The sequence below is a fragment of the Callorhinus ursinus genome, unplaced genomic scaffold (genome assembly GCF_003265705.2).
Source record: "Callorhinus ursinus isolate GAN/ISIS: 27379988/994484 unplaced genomic scaffold, GSC_fseal_2.0 scaffold44, whole genome shotgun sequence".
NCBI classification, from domain to species: Eukaryota; Metazoa; Chordata; class Mammalia; order Carnivora; family Otariidae; genus Callorhinus; species Callorhinus ursinus.
Window position 1 is genome coordinate 2,622,708 of NW_027397106.1, and position 18,996 is coordinate 2,641,703.

The following is an 18,996-nucleotide window of genomic DNA, read 5'->3' on the forward strand; positions in this document are numbered from 1 at the left end:
GGTGAGTGCTGTGAATTGTGCAAGACTGTTGAATCACAAATCTGTACCTCTGAAACAAATAATGCAATATACGTTAAGGAGAAAAAGAAGAAGAAGAAGATAGCAGGAGGGGAAGAATAAAGGGGAGTAAATCGGAGGGGGAGACGAACCATGAGAGATGATGGGCTCTGAAAAACAAACTGAGGGTTCTAGAGGGGAGGGGGGTGGGGGGATGGGCTAGCCTGGTGATGGGTATTAAAGAGGGCACATTCTGCGTGGAGCACTGGGTGTTATGCACAAACAATGAATCATGGAACACTACATCAAAAACTAATGATATAATGTATGGTGATTAACATAACAATAAAAAATTTAAAGTAAGGGAAAAAAAAGAGGTGTTTAGTGCTGGTAAAGCAATTCACAAGCTCCAAAATTTAAGGACACCATCTCATAAACTATTTGCCAGTTTATTTATTGCCCAAAGGAGAATTGGCTGGCAGAATAACTAGTCTTAGGGAATATATTCTCAGGGCCAGTAAAGAAATTGTGGTCAGGTCGCTGAATACTTACTGAATATCTAGCATGTGTCTGCATGCATTAGTGTTTGGCATACAGGGATATGCAAACCTGATTCATGCCCAGTTGGTTATGCATCTGACTCTTGATCTCAGCTCGTCTTTTTTTTTTTTAAGATTTTTTTTATTTATTTGACAGAGAGAGATACAGTGAGAGAGGGAACACAAGCAGGGGGAGCGACAGACAGAGGGAGAAGCAGGCTCCCCGCTGAGCAGGGAGCCCGATGTGGGGCTCGATCCCAGGACCCTGGGATCATGACCTGAGCCGAAGGCAGACGCTTAATGACTGAGCCACCCAGGTGCCCTCAGCTCGTCTTGATCTCAGGGTCTTGATCTCAGCGTCGTAAGTTCAAGCCCCGAGTTGGGCTCCATGCTGGGTGTGGAGCCTATTTAAAAAAATAATCTGCTATGGAGCTGGGATTTTATGCTGTGGTGTTCACGGGAGAAGCCAACACCTTGGGTGTCAGATGGACCCAGGCTGGAGTCTTCCTCTGCCACTCACTAACTTCTCGACTTCAGCAAAATACTTCTGCTTCATGAGCCTCAGATTCTTCATCTGTAAAAAGTTAATAATAGAAGTTCCTTCATAAAGTTGTCATGAGAATTAAATTTAACAAAAGAATGCACGCGAATTATTTAATTCAGTACCTGCTGTGTAGTATGTGCTCAAGATAGTTGCTATTATATCATTGTTACTATTAACTCTCTTAGTATTACTAGGATAGACTATTCTTTCAAAAAGCCTAAGTGAGACGTGAAATAGAGGTTTAATAGCCATCAGATTATTTGACGAACAGGAACTCAAGAGAAAAAGCATTGGCTATTAAGAGATACTTCTACCATCCGACTTCTGTGCTTGGATCCAGAATATTAACACTGACGGCCTCAAAGGACAAACCCTGAAGTCTGAGTGGCTTAACTTGACACAACAGAGGTTCACTTCTCACTCACAGTCCACGGTGGATCTGGGCAGCTCTCCCATGTGGCTCTCCCAGCGGGTGTCTCACAGACCTACGTGCTTCTGGCTCGTAGCCCTGCCACATGGGACACATGGCCTTCAAGGTTACTGGGACATGGGAAAAGAGAGATGAAGGAGACACATGGGCTGCTAACTGCCTCATCCCACACATCACATTCCACACTGCCTCACACACATCAATGCCACTCACATTTAACTGGCCGACATGGCCCCAAGTCCCAACCAATCCTCAGAGGAGGTTGGGAAATAAGGAGGAGAGTGGGGATGCTTGATAGGCACTGGAAGTCTCTGGCACAACCTTCCTCAGTGTAGATCCCCAGCATCGGTCACCAGCCCAAGAATTCTTTCCCCTTGAGCAGTGCTGGGATGGATGGTGCTGGCACAGGTGCGCCAGTCCGAGCAAACAACCTGCCTTTGGCTTTGACAATGTAACGCTGGGCACATTGCCATAAGCCAGATCTGGCCGTACACCACAGTAATTATATTTTGTTCACCTTCATGTTTTTAAGGAGATATTGTAAATCTGTTTGGATTTTGGAAATGTTAGTCTATCTAATGGTGAAATAGAAAGAACTTGTTCTGTGTCTCTTAAAGCACATTCCTTGAAACCCTGGTTCTTATAAGATATTTGGCTAAAAAGAGGGCTCTATGGTCAAACAAAGGTTTGGGAAACCCTGGATTTTTTTTTTTTTTTGACAAGAACAACACTTTATTTCTGATTCTAGAATCAGCCTACCTCCCCTTGCTTCTCTAGTTGTTTTTTAAATAACTCACCTATAGAAACACTATATGCTCATATGAGAAAATTCAGAAATATTAAAAAGTAGAAAAAAACCTTATTTTTTAATAATCTCACTCCCCAGTCACTGTCTTTTGGAAAGCACTGAGTTTTGTAGCATCCTTTGGTGCAGCTTTCCTAAGTGATCCAAAAGTGATGGATTTAAAAAGTCCTGCAGTATGATGCCTGCTTCATTTTTTTTTTTTTAACCTAACAGGGAATCCATCGCCACAATTTTTTCCTGCATGATACCTATTAATCTCCTAAGAAGCAGTGTTCAGGGCAAATGAAAGCCAGTTTCAGCACAACATGTTTGCAAATCCTTGCTTAGAGGAGCCATCCGTCCATCCTTTGTTGTTGAGTTCTGGTTTCAAAGGGTGATGTTTGTAGCTTTGTCTCCTAATCCAGGGGTTGCTTTCACCCAGAACTAATGGCAGAGGTAGTCACGGAGCCCAAAATGACACAGTAAGCTGCTGTCAGAAGCAGTTGCCAGGAGAAGCCCTCCTCCCAGGCCTCAGCCACCTTTTGATCTGCCCACATCCCCACACATCCGATGCCTCTGAAACCTGGACGTGCCACTTTGGTCTCTCCATAATCTGTAAGAAAGGTGAACCTGGCGGTTCAGGAATTCCTGATTCATCCAGCCAGTCAACCCCTCACAGGAAGATAAGAAAATGTCATCCTCCCTGTTCCCTGACCCTGGGCAGAAGTGGCTTGGTTCCAGAGGCAAATTCTTAAGAACTTTCCAGAAAAAAGGAGACTTCAAAGCCTCTCTTTGAAAGGCAATCCTATCTAAGCTTCTCCTGCTTCAATTTAAATACTTGCCCACTTTTCTCTTCTCAATGACCAGAGTTAATAAACTCTCTCTCGTGCTTGTGGGAAAAAAAACTGGCTAAATTTATGGGGTGTAGGAAGCAATCTCATGAAATAATGGGAAGCATAACCTTGAGCTTCTTGAGGAGCCCGCTGGTCACCCAGCTTCACTTACATTGCCTCTCCCCTCTCCAGAGGGAATGGACCTCAGTGTCTCCCCTGAAGCAGCGTAGAGAGCCCACCCTCTTTCCCACCCAGGACATTTCAGACTCTTCTATCTGTTCATCTGTGGCTGGCGCCATCTCTATCACTCACCAGTGCCCCCACAGCCTTGTTCCCTGTAGGGTAAACACCTTGGCTGTTATTATGCTCTGTGATTGGTTCCAGTGGAGACTGTGTCACTCAATTACCCCCAGGTGCCATCTGGCCACCCCAGGAGGGCTCCAAGGGGAGCCCAGGCCCTAGGGTATAACTGAGGGACAGCGATGAGCCTCGTTCTAAGCACTAGTCTGTTTCACACTCATCCTGAATGTCCCTAGTGCCGAGGCTGGGGCTGAGCAGGGGAGGGAAGGGTTAATCCAGGCACCTATTAATCTGATGGTGGAAATGGGACACACACCCAGGACTCAGACAGACTGAGAAATAAGAGTGATGAAATAGAATGCTGCCTGGGTACCAGAAGAGCAGTATGGGATGGAGCTCTTCTGAAAGAAGAGGAGAATTAAACCAACTTAAGTTGGAAAAGGAAATTGGGTTAGATCGGAAAAGATACTCTTGAGCTTATTTGGAAGGAAGTTCGAGAATCTAGTTCTTGATTTTTCAGGTTGGAGGCGTCTTCCTTGGCCCTTCTCAACTTGTTCTTTTTTTTTTTTTTTTTTGAAGATTTTATTTATTTATTTGAGAGAGAGAGAGAATGAGAGATAGAAAGCATGAGAGGGAAGAGGGTCAGAGGGAGAAGCAGACTCCCTGCTGAGCAGGAAAGCCCCATGCGGTTCTCGATCCCGGGACTCCAGGATCATGACCTGAGCCGAAGGCAGTCGCTTAACCAACTGAGCCACCCAGGCGCCCTCAACTTGTTCTTAATACTCAGTCACATCTTGATCCGGAATCAGAAATGCCAGGGCAGCAAATGTCCTGATCAGGTGTTCCTTGGATGGGATGAATGATCCTCTTCTGCAATTAAAGAAAAAGAAAAAAACTCAAACCTCATGAAAGACCATCTTCCTACACCATCTCCTCAGGCCCCCTTCCCTTCTTCTCAGTTAGTATCTCTCTAACTTTTATTCCAGAAATGTTTTTCTGGAGAACTCTTTTAGCTCTGGCCCAAAGAACACCGGCCCACCCCCCACCCCCAGCACCGCCGCCCCCGCCCGGGCTCTCATTGGCCTTAACTCTGTCACTGTGTCTGGTCTTCTTCAACAGATTGAGAGAATTCCTTGCAGATAGGCCAGAAGTCTCTACCCTCTGGGACTTCCTTCCGGTACTCAGGACAGAGCCGCCCTCATCCAGAAGTCTGGGGAAGCAGCAGCCACAGGCTAAAGATGATTCTCTGGAATATTTTTGATCCCGTTCCTGTCTTTCGGAAACAGAACTGGCCTGGACATCGGCTCCCCTGTACCACGCCCCTCCACCTCATCGGGGTGTCTCCCCCTACCCTCAGCCAGACCCACTGGAAGTTTCTACCACAGCTCTTGGCCCTGATAACCCCAGTAATTGGAGGGCAGCAAGTGGAGATAAGGTAGCCAAATTATTATAATGCAGGAGGTAAGCAAAGCAAATAAATGCAGGGTTCAGGGCCATTTTATAGGGGATTCATGGGGCGTTCGGGGTGGGAGAGACAAAAATCTCAGGGATGGGTGATAATTTCCTAAACGGAGACCCCGAGAGGCCCCGTGTGGCTAATAGACGTGCGCGACCTACAAATTAGGCTGCGCGCAGCCGGCTATTTAAGGGGTTAGGGGCGAGCAAGGCAGGCCAGCAGAGCCGCCCTCTGCACCCCCATCCCGCCTCCGGTCGCGCCCCGCAGCCCGTCCCCGCAGCATGAGCCGCCAGCTGCACCACCGCCCCGCCGGCGAGCGCCCGGGCTTCAGCGGCTGTTCCGCCGTCATCTCGGGCCGGGTCAGCGCCAGCGCCGCCTCGTTCCGTTCCAAGGGCACGGCCGCCGTCAAGGGCACGGCCGCCTTCGGCAGCAGGAGCCTCTTCAGCCTGGGGGGCGGCCGGCGCCTGGCCCTGTGCGCCGCTGCCGGGCGGGGCGGCGCCTACGCGCTGGGCCACTGCTCGGGCTCCGGCGGCGGCGGCCGGCTGGGCGGCTTCGTGGGCACCGTCTTCGGCAGCGCCGGGCTGGGGCCCGCGTGTCCGTCCGTGTGCCCGCCCGGCGGCATCCCTCAGGTCACGGTCAACAAGAGCCTCCTGGCCCCCCTCAATGTGGAGCTGGACCCTGAGATCCAGAAGGTGCGCGCCCAGGAACGGGAGCAGATCAAGGCGCTGAACAACAAATTCGCCTCCTTCATCGACAAGGTGGGTCCTCAGGCATCCGTTTGGCCCTGAATGGGCCAGGGTGCCCAGGGGTACTCGCTCTGCTACTGACAGCTGCGCGAGAACTTGGCCGAGCTGGTTATCTTTTCTGAGCTTCCCTTTGCTCATCTGTAAGACGGGCACAACAGTGGCTTTTACCCCACATGAGGATGTGAGGATGAATTGGATGTTTATAAAGGGCTGGAACAGTGCTTCAGTGTTCCTTTGGGGACAAGACCCTGGGATGGAAAGGGGTGCTCCAGAAGGAGGAGACATGTGGAATGGCCCTCTGAGAGTTCTCAATATCAGACAAGGAGATGGGGACACATATCCAGGACAGGAGCACCAGAGGGACACTGACCAGGGAGTATCACAAGACATGATGCTTGGTGAAGGGGAAGGACTTAAAAGGTAGGAAGTGGGCTGGGGGTCTAAGTCAGGAAGGTTTCTAGAGGAGATGAGAGAAAAGGACCAGAAAATTGAAGGGCGGGGCTGAGGGGAGAAGATGGAGAAGGAGGGCCCGTGGGGGAGTTCCGTGTGTGCGTTTTGTTGTGTCTGTGGGGAGGGGGACAGGCAGGGGTTAAAAGGGAAGATGTCCCTGGTAACTCAGAGGCAGTGACCCAGAGGATGGAGAGGAGAGAAGGAATAGGCTTCTGTACCCAAGCCGGGGCAGAAGATCTGGACCCGTGAGTCATAGGGGACATAACCCGGACAATAGCTGACATTACTCAGTGCCTGGTGCTGTCCTAAGGGGTTCTCATACATCAACACATGACCCACGATTCTGTTATCATTCTGCCTTGCAGATGAGGAAACCAGGACAGAGGGAGGCTAAGAAACATGCCCCCAAGTTGATAGAACAGCAACAGCAAACTGTGTGCCTCAACACTGTGCTCCGGAAGAGGAAGGGAGGTAGCTGGAGGCGAGGGGGCAGGCGTGGAAGAAACAGAGTTGCTATCCCAGGAGACAGGGCTCATTTTCCTCTTCAGAATCTGTTCTTCCCCCTCATGTTCCCTTCTCTCCCTCAAGCCAGAGAAAAGGAAGAAGAGGAAGGCTAGTGTGTAGCAGAGGCTTGAAGTTTTTGAGTCCAAACGTGTGAGACCTTTGGTCAAGGAGGCAGGAACCTTGTAAGGATGTGATAACCAACCCACTTTGAAATGAAAACCAAACCAACCAACCAAGAGCAATGGAGGTTGCACATAAGAGAGGACAGGTTAACCACCAGAGTGACTTTCCATGCCATTCCCCCATTACTGTTTCTCCCTTGCTTCCCATCTTCCTTCACTCTGAAAACACCAGCATTTCCGGCAAAAGAAACTACCTCCATCACGTGATAACTCAGGGTGGCATTTATAGCATTGCTTAAACCTACTTCCTTAATTTCTTTTAGACTGAATCTTATTTCTTGTCTTGGAGACCCAGATAGGCATGTCCCCCTGGCTGAATCCATTCTCTGATGAGGCTTGCTGTTTCCTGCCTCCCACCGCAGGATGACTGTGTCTGATTTTTGGGGCCCACTCCCCACTGTTGAGAGGCAACAGCATGGGGATTCTGGGCTATGACCACCTTCGGATCCCAGGTGCGGTTCCTGGAGCAGCAGAACCAGGTGCTGGAGACCAAGTGGAACCTGCTACAGCAGCTGGACCTGAACAACTGCAGGAAGAACCTGGAGCCCATTTACGAGGGCTACATCAGCAACCTGCGGAAGCAGCTGGAGACACAGACAGGCGACAGGGTGAGGCTGGACTCAGAGCTGAGGAACATGCAGGATTTAGTGGAGGACTATAAGAAGAGGTGAGTGGAGAGGCAGAGAATCTGCCCCTGGAGGGTCTTGATTACAGATGAGGTTTTGATTTAGAGTCAGCATTTTTGCCTTTTTCCATCCTTTGCTGATAACATTAGTTATTTCTTTTTCCATAGGGGAGGGAGGGAGATCCAGACAGGATGAGACTTAGGAAGAGAAAAGCTTTATCCAGAGTGGTGCCCTGAATTGTCTGGGAAAAGGTGTGCCCAACTTTTAACATTGGAAATGGAGAAATGGGGACAGGAGAGTTGTCTCAAAACCAGATGGACAACCCAAATGGCTTTGTAGCTCTTCCTGCGTGAGGTCTTCCATGGGAGTACCTAGAACGTGAGCCATGACACCAACCCCAGAACAAATCCTAAAGCTAAGCAAAGAAGAGTTTTAAAAATGTTTTTCATGTTGAGGTGTATCTGTGCCACTGAATCCCACCATTAAAGAGAATGATTGAAAATGTACTTGGAACCAGAAATAATTTCTCCCAAGTTTGAGCCAGCAAGGAGAGTATGACACATCCTGGCTCCGTGTGATCTGATATTTTGGAAGTTTGTTTCCACGTGCCAGGATTTCTAGGGAAAGATAATTTCTTCCGCAATTCAAGGGGGTAGAGAGATGGTCAGAGCTGAGCGATTTCTCTTGCTCCACGTTCAATCTGCCTGGCCACCCCTATTCTGAACTACCCCCAAGTGGAACTCTGCCCTGAGTCCTGCATGGAGTCCTGAGGGAGGAGGTGGCATGGTCTCTGACCTCTGAAAGCACCCAGATTGTGGGGACAGGCTTGAAGATGACTTTCAGAGAGCCCCCAGGAAGTGAAATGAATACAGTGTGACTTGAGATTGAGTGGCATTAAGATGGAAATTGCAGCCCAGTGGAGAATTGAGCAGAATTCTAGGAAGAAAAGAGGGGTTTCCAGGCACAGCCCAGATGTCCAGGTCAGAGGCCTCCAGAGGCCGTGCTGCCTCTGGAAGGCCAGGTATTCTGGAATTACCACTCAGTTGAGTTGGTGAGCCTCCTGATCCTCTGTGGACTTCAGTTTTAATATTTATAAAATTCAGATACTGACACCTGCCTTGCCACCTAAAAGAGCTGTTGAGAGGGTAATGCTGATAGTAATGTATTAACAGCTCTTCAAAGAACCAAAGTGCTAGGCAAATCTAAGGCATTGTTTCCCTGATGTCTTTGGGATCCCAGCTTTACTAGCTTTGTGACCTTGGAAAAGTCTTTGCCTTGCTCATAAAATTGAGAGATGCTAATGATAGCATCTACTCAATAGGGTTGCTGTGGGATGAAATGAAATAAGGAAATGAATTAGGAACTGTTATAAAATCCACCTAGCAACAAACTAGAGGTGACATCTTGTACAATAGGTTATTGGAAGCATTCAAGATTAAAGTGATATAGATTTTATATATTTAATACATCTATGTTCTAAGATAAAAATTAACATGCACTTTGTTATGGTCTAACTTTTAATTGTGCATCCTAATGTATTTTGGAAGTCATGAGTTATTGATAAAGCCAATAGTACTAAAAATGCATTGTTTTTCTTTATAAATGTGTGTGTATGTGTGCTCTGGTGTTCGGTCTCTAGAAGTAAATAATGAAAAATTATGACACATGAATGTCATTAATTTGATAGCCATCATGACCAAACTTTTTCTCTGTGTTTTATGAAATAGAAAAGGTAGGCTAAAAACTAGTCTGCAACTAGCATATGCTCTGATTTGTTAAGAGGAGGAAGAATATGGAATCTTTTCTGAGATAATTAGAGATAATGATAATTGTAATAGAAACAACTCTATCATAATATAATTTGATACAAGGAAGTATTCAATTATCTTTTAAATAACACACCTGGAATCTGAGATAAATCATACCAACTGTTTTCTGTGTGTTCTATCCAGTATAACTAACACAATCCGACAGTCTCAGAAACTGTTCCAGTTGCGTTTTTAAAATAACCCATTTCACTAACCTATACTGTCATCTGACAAGGCTTTTCTCCCCTTGGCAGCCAGTGGCATGCCTTAGGAAGCAGTAAGAAGCTGAAAAGGATAGCTCACATTAAAGGATGCGGAAGAAAGCCATTTGCTAGCACTAATTATTTCTTTCCAGGGCTCTCTTCCATTTCCCAACACAAATGTCCTGTAATACATTCCTTGACAATAATAAGAGATGGAACAGTGAGGTCTGTAAGTGATCAATACTCCATCTCCTTAGTCTACAATGTATCTTCGTGAAGAACATCCCAGCCCTATCCAGACATCCTGTTTCTAAGACCTTGCTTCACCTGGAACAGAAATATATATAAAAAACAAGTAGAACATACAACTTGAAGATGGGGATAGTATTTGTTTGGTGCCTGGGAGGTTTTGCACCCTGGGCTAATGCACTGTACTAATGTTGCTGTCACAAGGGAGGGGTAGTTGTGAAAGGGAGGAGGGATGTGGAAGCCCATCACAGGTGCATTCCCGGGCAGATGCATTGTAGGGTAGGTTACATGGGAACTAAGGAGCTGCACATTGATTCCTTTAAACCTATTCTTGTCAAGTCCCTTTTGGAAGGCTGTGCATACCCCAGGGGTACCGGAATCCCAGGGCGTAGGCCACTGCCATGCAGCTCTTGGCACGGAGGTGCTCACTGACTGCTCAGTGAGCCTTTGCAGAACTGAATTATCCCAATGGCAATGCCACCTCCTCTCTTTTGCCACACACAGGTACGAGGTGGAGATCAACAGACGCACAGCTGCTGAGAATGAGTTTGTGATGCTCAAGAAGGTGAGAGGGGAGCAGGAAGGGCTGGAAGAAGCCTTGAGGGCTCCCCGAGGGCCTGACACCGTGATGTTGGTAGGCTGTGGGTCGCTCAGTCCCTTGGGCAGGGGTTACTGGGGTTCTAATTTCCCAGCTCCTCTGTCTAAGTCCCCTTGCCTGGGAGGCACGCTGCTCCCAGAATCAGCCAGCTTGGAGTCCAGACATTGGGCACACTTCTGGCACGGCCTCTGCCCTGCCCGTTGGTTGGTTTACTCTCAGCAAGTGGACTTCCCTGGGAAGCACGGGGTGAGGAGAGTGGTGGGAGCAGGGTACCCAAGGCTCCTTATGGCAGGGGGGGGGCAGGGGGAGGCAGCCAGCTCCTCTCCGGATTCCCCAGGACGTGGACACCGCCTACATGAACAAGGTGGAGCTCCAGGCCAAGGTGGACTCCCTGACAGAGGAGATCAAATTCTTCAAGTGCCTCTATGAAGGGGTAAGGATTTCACTGAGCTCTCCTATGTGATCTGCTCCTCCAGTGAGTGGCTTCTGGCCCTCAGACTGCATGGGCGTGTAGACCAAGGGTTGGTAGCTCCATGTCGGCTTTGAGGAGGCCGTGGCGGAGAAGGGTTGACTTCTGTCCTCCAGGGCGTCACAGTCTGGTAGGGAAAACAACCTGTGGATGAGAACAGAGGGAGGTGTAGTGAATTCTGCCTGAGCTGCCGGGGAAGGTTCCTGGGGGAGGATGAGGAAGATCTTGGGGGGGTGCTGAGAATGGCCCAGGTGCAGCATGAAGGCGCGGGACGAGCAGTCTGAGCTGGGTCACGTATGAGGGGCCTGGAGAAGGGAAGGGGGTCAGCGACTCCGGAAGGGCTCTGTAGGCCACCTGAGGCGTTCAGAATTAATTCTACGGATGAAGGGTGGCCGTTGCTGTCGAGCATGGGGCAGGGATGGAAGCAGTCCTGAGTGCAGGACGGAGAGGGCAGTCCCACGCTGGGGCGGAAAGCCCGATGCATTCACCTCACTGCCGGCGGGCACTGGTGGGCTCTGCGGAAGGTGGAGTTCAAACACTGCGGAAGGGCAGCGAGGGATTTTCCAGGGCTCCACCTCCCTAACTGTTCTCCAGGAGATCGCTCAGATGCAGTCCCACATCAGCGACACCTCCGTCATCCTGTCCATGGACAACAACCGGGACCTGGACCTGGACAGCATCATCGACGAGGTCCGCACCCAGTACGAGGAGACCGCCCTGAAGAGCAAGGCCGAGGCCGAGGCGCTCTACCAGACCAAGGTGGGCTGCATGCCAGGTGTGCGGAGGCCCAGTGACCTCAACCGCCTCTCTCTCCCCGTGCATGCGTGCGTGTGTGTGTGCTGTGTGTGCACGCATGTGTGTGGATATGGGGGTATCAGGCTGGGTTGAGACCTCCTTTGTCTTGGAGTTGGGCCTTGTGGAAATGCCTCCCTGTGGTGCTGGGAGGTCATCCACAGTCTTGGCGTGTGTTGGGGGCATATATGGGCTTAGCCCTTGCCCTGCGGTGGCCCTTGCTGACAGCAGAGGCCACACTAGCCACAACCCTGGGAAGACTCTGACACCGTTTCTGTGGGTAATCCATCCATCCATCTTGGCTTTTCTTCATGTTTCCCGCTTTGTCAAAATGAGGACAGGAAATTCCGACTCCACTGAGGCTTTCACATTGTGGGCCTGAGGATCCTGTTGAGCTGGGTCAGGACCTTCCAGTCCAGAAAGAAAGGGTGGTCTTTCCCCCCCCTTTCCCCTCCCTCTGCCTTTGTTGCTCAGGCAATGAAAACAGCGTGTCAACCCCCTGGCTCCCTTCCATTCAACACCCTTATGAGGTGAATTCCTAACTGTCCTGTGCTCTTCTCTCATCCCCAACCTCAGATCCAAGAGCTGCAGGTCACCGCGGGCCGGCATGGGGATGACCTCAAACTCACCAAGGCTGAGATCTCAGAGCTCAACCGCCTGATCCAGAGAATCCGCTCAGAGATAGGGAATGTGAAGAAGCAGGTGGGTTCCATGAAATGAGTCAGCTAGCAGGGTTTATTGAGCACCAGAGGTATGAGACTAAATATGGAACAAGAACAAGACATAGCCCCTCTTTAGGGCATGTATAATCCATGAGGAGAGAATAGCCTGAACCCACATAGAAAGACTAAACATTGCACCCACTGTGCAGCCTGCTCCCTAAGGAGTCCCGAGTGGCCAGAGCAGAATGAAGACCCCAGTGAAGGCTTCCTGTAGGAGGTGGGGCGGGAAAGAGAGGGGGACAGGTCCCGGTGAGGGAGCCAGCAGGAGCAGGGGGTCCAAGGTGGGCACTGCATGGCGTGTGTACAGGGAGGAGATGCACCTACCCTAAGCAGAAGTTCCATGATGACTGGGGTGGCAGGCAGCAGGACACCACCGTGTAGGATGGGCAGGTTAGGGGCACCTTCGAAGTGGGGCAGTGGAGTTTAGACCCGATGCAGTAGGTTAAAAGGAGCCGTTTGGAGGTTTCACGTGATGGATCCGTGCTGGAGGAAGGAGAGCCCAGCTGTGGAACTTAGAAGAGGGGAGGAGAGAGAGCTTCCCACCCTCGGCTTGGCCCAGGGCTCTGCTCTGTGTCTGTCCATCCCCATGGCTGTGCGGTGCGTGGTGGCCCGGCACTGAGTGACCCCATGACTCTGGGTGCACTGTGGGCCACACTGGTGTTCTTGAAGCAAACAAGCCCATGAGTTTCCCAGAGTTTGTGGAGGCTGGCACAAAGGCTCTGAGCTTCCCGGACAAGTCAAGTGGCCCTGTTGCTTCGTCCTCTTCTTCAGTGGCCCCTCCCTGCCCTGCACACACACACACACACACACACACACACACACACCACGTACACGCATACACATGCACACACATCCTCTCCTCTGTGCACCCGGCTCATGGTAGTGGAAAGAAAAAAAAAGACCACTTAAATAAGAACTCATGGTGTTTTCATTTAATCAAGTTTTGCATAAATGAAAGAAAAACACAAGGTGTTTGAGGCTGCCCTCAGTATCTGATTATAATATTTATCTGATAAAATGCTATGTGTTCATGGTTGGGTGAGCTTATTACCAGAAAGTGACTTTGTGATCAGAATGCCACCAGGGACTTCAAGGAAGATGTCCTCCAGGAGCCACTGAGGGTCACTCTCAATGCTTGGTCCCCATTGCATCTCCTCTTGAGGGCCCCAAGCCAAGGTGCTTTCCTGCCCTCTGGCCTTTCCACCAAAGAAGCTCATGGTTTCACCTGCAGACTCTCTTGGCTCTCAGTGATCCCAGGATCCACGTGATAATGGTTTCCAAGGACGCTCAAATTTCATGCCCTTTCACCTCACGCCACATTCACAAGACCCAGGAGTCTCCCCGGCTCACCCTGCAGGACCTCGATCAGTGAAAAGGAGCAGAGCACAGTTTGATAGAATTCAGGTCACCGAGTGTCTGGCCACCCCCTGAATGATTAGACCTCCACAGTCCCTAGGATGGGACATGGTCTTCCGTGGCCAGACAGCTGGGTACTAGGTGTCTCCACGGAGGCTGTGAGCCACTCACCCCAAACACTGTGGGTGTTTGCATGGCTAGGGGTCTGCCTGGCAGAGGGAGTGGCACCGGCTGGACAATAGTGTAGAATTCTATCTGGCCTCGGGATCAGCTGCTCTCCTTGGGGTGAAGCAAATTTCACTCCAGAGGAAGGGGACACACCAGAAAAGAGAGGCCAGATATTAAGACCCACCAAGACCTTGGCCAAGTGGTGGGAACACATCCCGAAGACTAAAAGACTCAAGAAGCCCCTGGCAGCTTCTCCTGGATGCGGCACAGAGCCCCATCCACAGCTTTGTACTGCAAGTTGCCTTCCCAACTCACAGCAGGTATCTGTAAGCTAGTGGGACCTGCTGTTCACAAAAGTATCTTTTGAGGGTGTTGCCCTGTAGCATGATTCTCCATGGCATTTTGGAGGCCAGACTCCGTGTGGCAGGTTTGTTGGACAGAAATTTTCTTAATAGGAACTTTATTGGTACTCTCCTCCTTTCTCTCTCTCTCTCTTTTTTGGTTTTTGTTTTGTGTACGATTTACAGGATCTCTCAAGACAACCTCTACACTGTGGGGCATAATTAAGCCAGTCACCCCAAGACTTTTCGGGGGTGGCATTAGAATCTTGCAGCAAGTGTTACAGACCAGGAGGGAGAGGACAGGGGCCACATGCCCAGGAGGCTCCCTTCTTGGTGCCCTTCCTCCTCTCTCCCAAGGGAGGGAAATGCCATCTTCATGTGCCCATGCACGAGCGGAGGTGAACCGTGCCTGGAGTTAGAAGAAGGACAGATTCATCGCTAGTGATGTCCAGAGGTGGAGAAACTAGGAGGACCTCAAAGCATTTACAATCAGTCAGGACCAAATGAGAGGAGGTAGTCTGAGCAGGACCTCAGAACTCTGTTCTGACTCAAAGCACTGAATGCATTTGCCCCTTAGTGCTCCAACCTGGAGACGGCCATCGCCGACGCTGAGCAGCGGGGCGACTGTGCCCTGAAGGACGCCCGGGCCAAGCTGGACGAGCTGGAGGCCGCCCTGCACCAGGCCAAGGAGGAGCTGGCCCGGATGCTGCGCGAGTACCAGGAGCTCATGAGCACGAAGCTGGCCCTGGACATGGAGATCGCCACCTACCGCAAGCTGCTGGAGGGCGAGGAGTGCAGGTGCGGGGCCAGATTATCTTTTATCTGAAGCAGTTATCTCTCTGCTTTAGTAGGAAGACTGAAGGCAAACAGTTTGGTTCTGTTCAGGTCCTACTGGGTAAAACCTTACAGGGAATGGGTTTGGCATAGTGCAGTAGGAAAGACCAAAGTTAGACCGCAGGAAGGACTGAGTTGTAAAAATCTCAAAGAGGAGGCGGGAGAGGAAATATTGACATCAGCAGCTTTTGAGAAACAGAGCCTCCCTGGCCCTTTGTGCGGCGTGCTTAAGGGTGTGAGGCGGGGAGGGGCAAGATGGCTTCCAGGAGCCAGCTAAGTGCCAGGTCACTCTGGCAAAGCCTGGGACCCAGCGGGCAGGTGAACTTGTTCGTCTTAATTGTGTGAGACCACTGGCATAACTGAGGTGAGCAGGGCCACGATGACCCCACCCATCGGATCAGCTGGAGCCCCTCTGAGGGATGGAGAAGTGAGCCATCCCAGCAGAGGTCCCGCTGGGGTGTGTGGGAGGAAGGGAGGCCGGGATGGGGTGGACGGTGTGCGTCCTGAGGGGCACCTCTGTGAGCCCCCGGAGAGATGCAGAGATGCAGAGATGCAGAGACGCAGGGCTGCTTTACAGGTTTCCCTGCTTTTCCTCTCTCTCTCTCCAGGATGTCTGGTGAACATCCCAGTTCCGTGAGCATCTGTGAGTACCTGCAGGCCTGGGTTCTGTGCGTGGTCACCTATCAGAAGTCTGAGCCTCCAATTCCATGACACTAGAGAGGGTTCAGGAGAGACTTAGGGGCAGCAAGAGAGGGCTGGCTTTAGTCACCGATGAGAAGCAGTGATGGGAGAAAAATAATACCATGAAATACCAACGTACAGCCTATAGAAAGATCAAAGGATACCCAACAGTGTATAATCCAAAAGCCTCTTATAAGAATGAGGCTTACTGGCCATGTTGTATTTCTCTTGAGGCCAGACCAAAACCAAGGCTTCAGCTTGCAGTAAGGGGGACTGGGGGGTGGGGGGTCGGAGGGACTGAGGGCGGGGCGCTGGAAGGGCTTTAACGACCTTCTGCAGGTTGAAAAGGTGGAGATGGTGCAGGTGCAGGTGAGGTGCTGCTCCAGGAGAGGGGGGGCTAGGCCTGCAGCCCCTTCCGTGGGGTCAGCACCAGGGGCCTCCGTAAAGGGCCTTTGGTCATGTGGCCCATCCTGTGGGGGAAGTTCACGGGCAGAGCCTGCTAAGGCTCCAAGTCTGATGCTGGTGGAGGGACACAGACTAACGGGAAAAGGTCAAATACACGGGGCCAGATCCTTGAGAAACGATCCGTGCTGCAGAACACCTCCGAGGACACTGGGAGTACCCAGCGAGGGACTCTGTCCCGACGGGGGAGGGCATCGAGGGAGTGTCCAGGATGCCCCAGGAAGGCCCGCAGCCCCGCATCTTCTCTCGCCCCCTGCAGCTATCATCAGCAACACTGGCGCGGCGGCAGCAGGGGCTGGCTTCAGCGTGGGCTTTGGTGCCCCGAGCAGTTACAGCTTCAAGCCTGTGGGCGTGGACGGCAAAACCAAAGGCAGCTGTGGCAGCGAGTTCAAGGATCCCCTGCCCAGGAGCTCAGGGGGCAGCTGTGCAGCCAGGAAGGCCTCGAGGTGAAGGGCTGGCGGGGCGGGCGGTTGGCTCTGTGAGCGGAAAGCGGCAGGGCCCAGCTGCTCCCCCTGCACCCCCCGCCCCGCCCCGTCCAGACCAGGAGGCCCTTCCTCTGTGGGCCATGATCCCCGTACCATCCCCTCGCCTTGTGGTCCTCGGCGGTGCCCGCTGTGAGGTGGGAAGTCCACTCAGGGGTGCTCCCGGTGACCTCCTCCTTGGCCGGTTTTCACTGGCTCACTGCCCCCAGTGCAGAGATCACACACCTACGTGGATGTCTCCCTGCGGCCAGGGGTGAACCCCTCTGTCCCCATGCCGTTCTGGGGCCTTTGCAGCCCAGGGACTCTCTTTGTCTTCTGCTTTGGGTCATGTCCAATTCTCTGCTTCTCCTGCAATAAACGAGCGGTGCCATGGGATTCTCAGTGTCGAATGTGTTGCCCGGGATGTTGGCATCCACAGTGCCCCTCTAACTTTTCTCCATCTAATTCTTGCTTCCCTCTGGGTCTCTGGCTGGACACGAGTCTCTGCCGTCCGGTTCTGGCCCAGTAGGGACAGTTGAGATTTGTTACTGACATGCCTCTGGGCAGGCTCGGGGCTTCCCGGGCACTGGGCCGCCAGTCCACACAGTGCGAGGCAGGCATTATCACATTGCAGTGAGCAAGGAGCCCGGGCATGCCGGGATGGGCAGGCATGGGAGCTTCGGGGTATCTTCCCCCTTTGCTTCCCCAAAGTGCCCATGGCCCCACACTAAGTGCCTCTTATTTCCAGAGCGGTCAGTCTCTCTTTTTCCTTACCCTCCTCGCTCTCCTGCCAACCCACTTAAACCTGCTCCCCCACAGAGGCCCTGCTTTCTTCTTCCAGCCAATTCTTTTCCACCCCAAAGTCTGAGGCTTGCATGCATATATGCTTCTGGATGCGTCCGGGTCTGCTGTGCGTGTATAGTAGTGGCGCACCGAACCAATCCAGGCACTAGGAATAGCAGAGTAAACAAACAGGCACAGATGTTGCTCTCATAGAACTTACAGTCCATGGGGAGAGGGAAAATAAGCAACTAACGAAGATAATCCATAACACGTGGTCAAGCGGCGATTCCAGCTCTGAAGAGAAATTACGGGAAGAAGGGTTCTCTCTGAGGCGCGCATGGGTTTTCGCAAGGGTGTTTGTGTTCTCAGAATCCGTTCCCATAGTTGGCTTGAGCAAGGTGCTGAAGAGGAGAATCCTCAAGGGCGAGACCACCTTCCGAGGATGAGCCTCATTGGAGGGGGGCATTCCGGGTGCCCGTGACACTTTCTCCTCCCATGGCATCCCTAGCCTCACCCTCCATTCTTTTTTCCAGCAGGCCAGGGCTTTCCACGCCCAAGGACCTTTGCAAATAGGATTTTTCACTTGCAGGTGCCCAGGCCCCATTTACTGCAAGCCGGCTCATCCTTTGTGGCCCGGCTCAAAGGCCACCTCCCCTGCTCATGCTTTCTCTGGTCCCTCCAGGTGGACTTCAGCAAAGTTATCGAGCATTAAATGAAAGGAAACATCAGAGCTGCTGGCCTGACAGTTCTCCCCCGTCCCTCACTTTATAGGCCAGCAAGCAGAGGCCTGGATAGTTCAGAGCCCTGCTCAAGTTCACAGCCCCACACACCCCTGGCACGGGTCCCAAATCTGCATTACCATTGGTGCTTTATTTACCTGGTATCGACGTAGTGGCACACACATCTGTCCCCTCATCTCACTCCCTCCCAACCCCTTGTCCCAGCTCCCCAGTCTGGCTCACAGCACTCAATATGCATTTGCATTCAATATGCATTTGCTGCAAGAATGCATGGTTTAGTCTAGCCCACCTTGGCTGGGAAGAAGGAGCTTGGGGTATATACATGTGTCCTGATGACTTGGCTTGTGAGTGATGAAACACCTTTGTGTTAATAAATTTGAGTTTTATACACATCCATGTATATGCAGTGTATATAAACTGGAACACTGGTTCTGGACACATGCTAAACTGGATCCTCAGATGACAGGCATAAGCCAGGACTGTCTCAGGCAAATGGCCCGCCTGCTCGCATACTGGCTGAGTGTCATATGCTTGGCCTCCAATCCTGGCTCTTCTGATGGCTAGTTGTGGCCTAGCACAAGATCCTGCCCTTGCAAAATAGGGTTGATGCAAGCTGGCTCACGCACTGTTCTAGGCCACCGACTCTTCTGAGCACTTTATGCCTGGCAACTCAATTCTTCCAGCAATCTGATGGGTATTATTGTTATAAGGTGCAATTATAATAATGCACATCTCACTAATGAGAATATTGAGGCTCAGAGGGGTAAAATAAACCACCCGAGGTCACCTAGTAAATGACAGGGTTGGGAGCTGAATCCCAGTCCAATTGCAGAGCCCATACTTCCAGACAGGACACCTCGTTACCGACAAGGTTCTCATCGTAGAGGAGTGTTGAGAATATGGAAAGGGAGAATGGGAGTACTACAGTGTCTGGAATA

The 18,996-nt window shown here is 51.2% G+C and overlaps 1 protein-coding gene across 1 annotated transcript; it reads left to right on the forward strand.

The window, feature by feature from the left end:
• Positions 1-5,083: 5,083 nt before the first annotated feature.
• LOC112832510 (keratin, type II cytoskeletal 72) lies at positions 5,084-16,924 on the forward strand. Its single transcript, XM_025883249.2, has 9 exons — positions 5,084-5,641; positions 7,218-7,432; positions 10,156-10,216; positions 10,587-10,682; positions 11,313-11,477; positions 12,087-12,212; positions 14,675-14,895; positions 15,540-15,574; positions 16,334-16,924. The coding sequence occupies exons 1-9, from the start codon at positions 5,165-5,167 to the stop codon at positions 16,522-16,524; spliced, it is 1,587 nt and encodes a 528-aa protein (XP_025739034.1). The 5' UTR covers positions 5,084-5,164; the 3' UTR covers positions 16,525-16,924.
• The last annotated feature ends 2,072 nt before the right edge of the window (positions 16,925-18,996 follow it).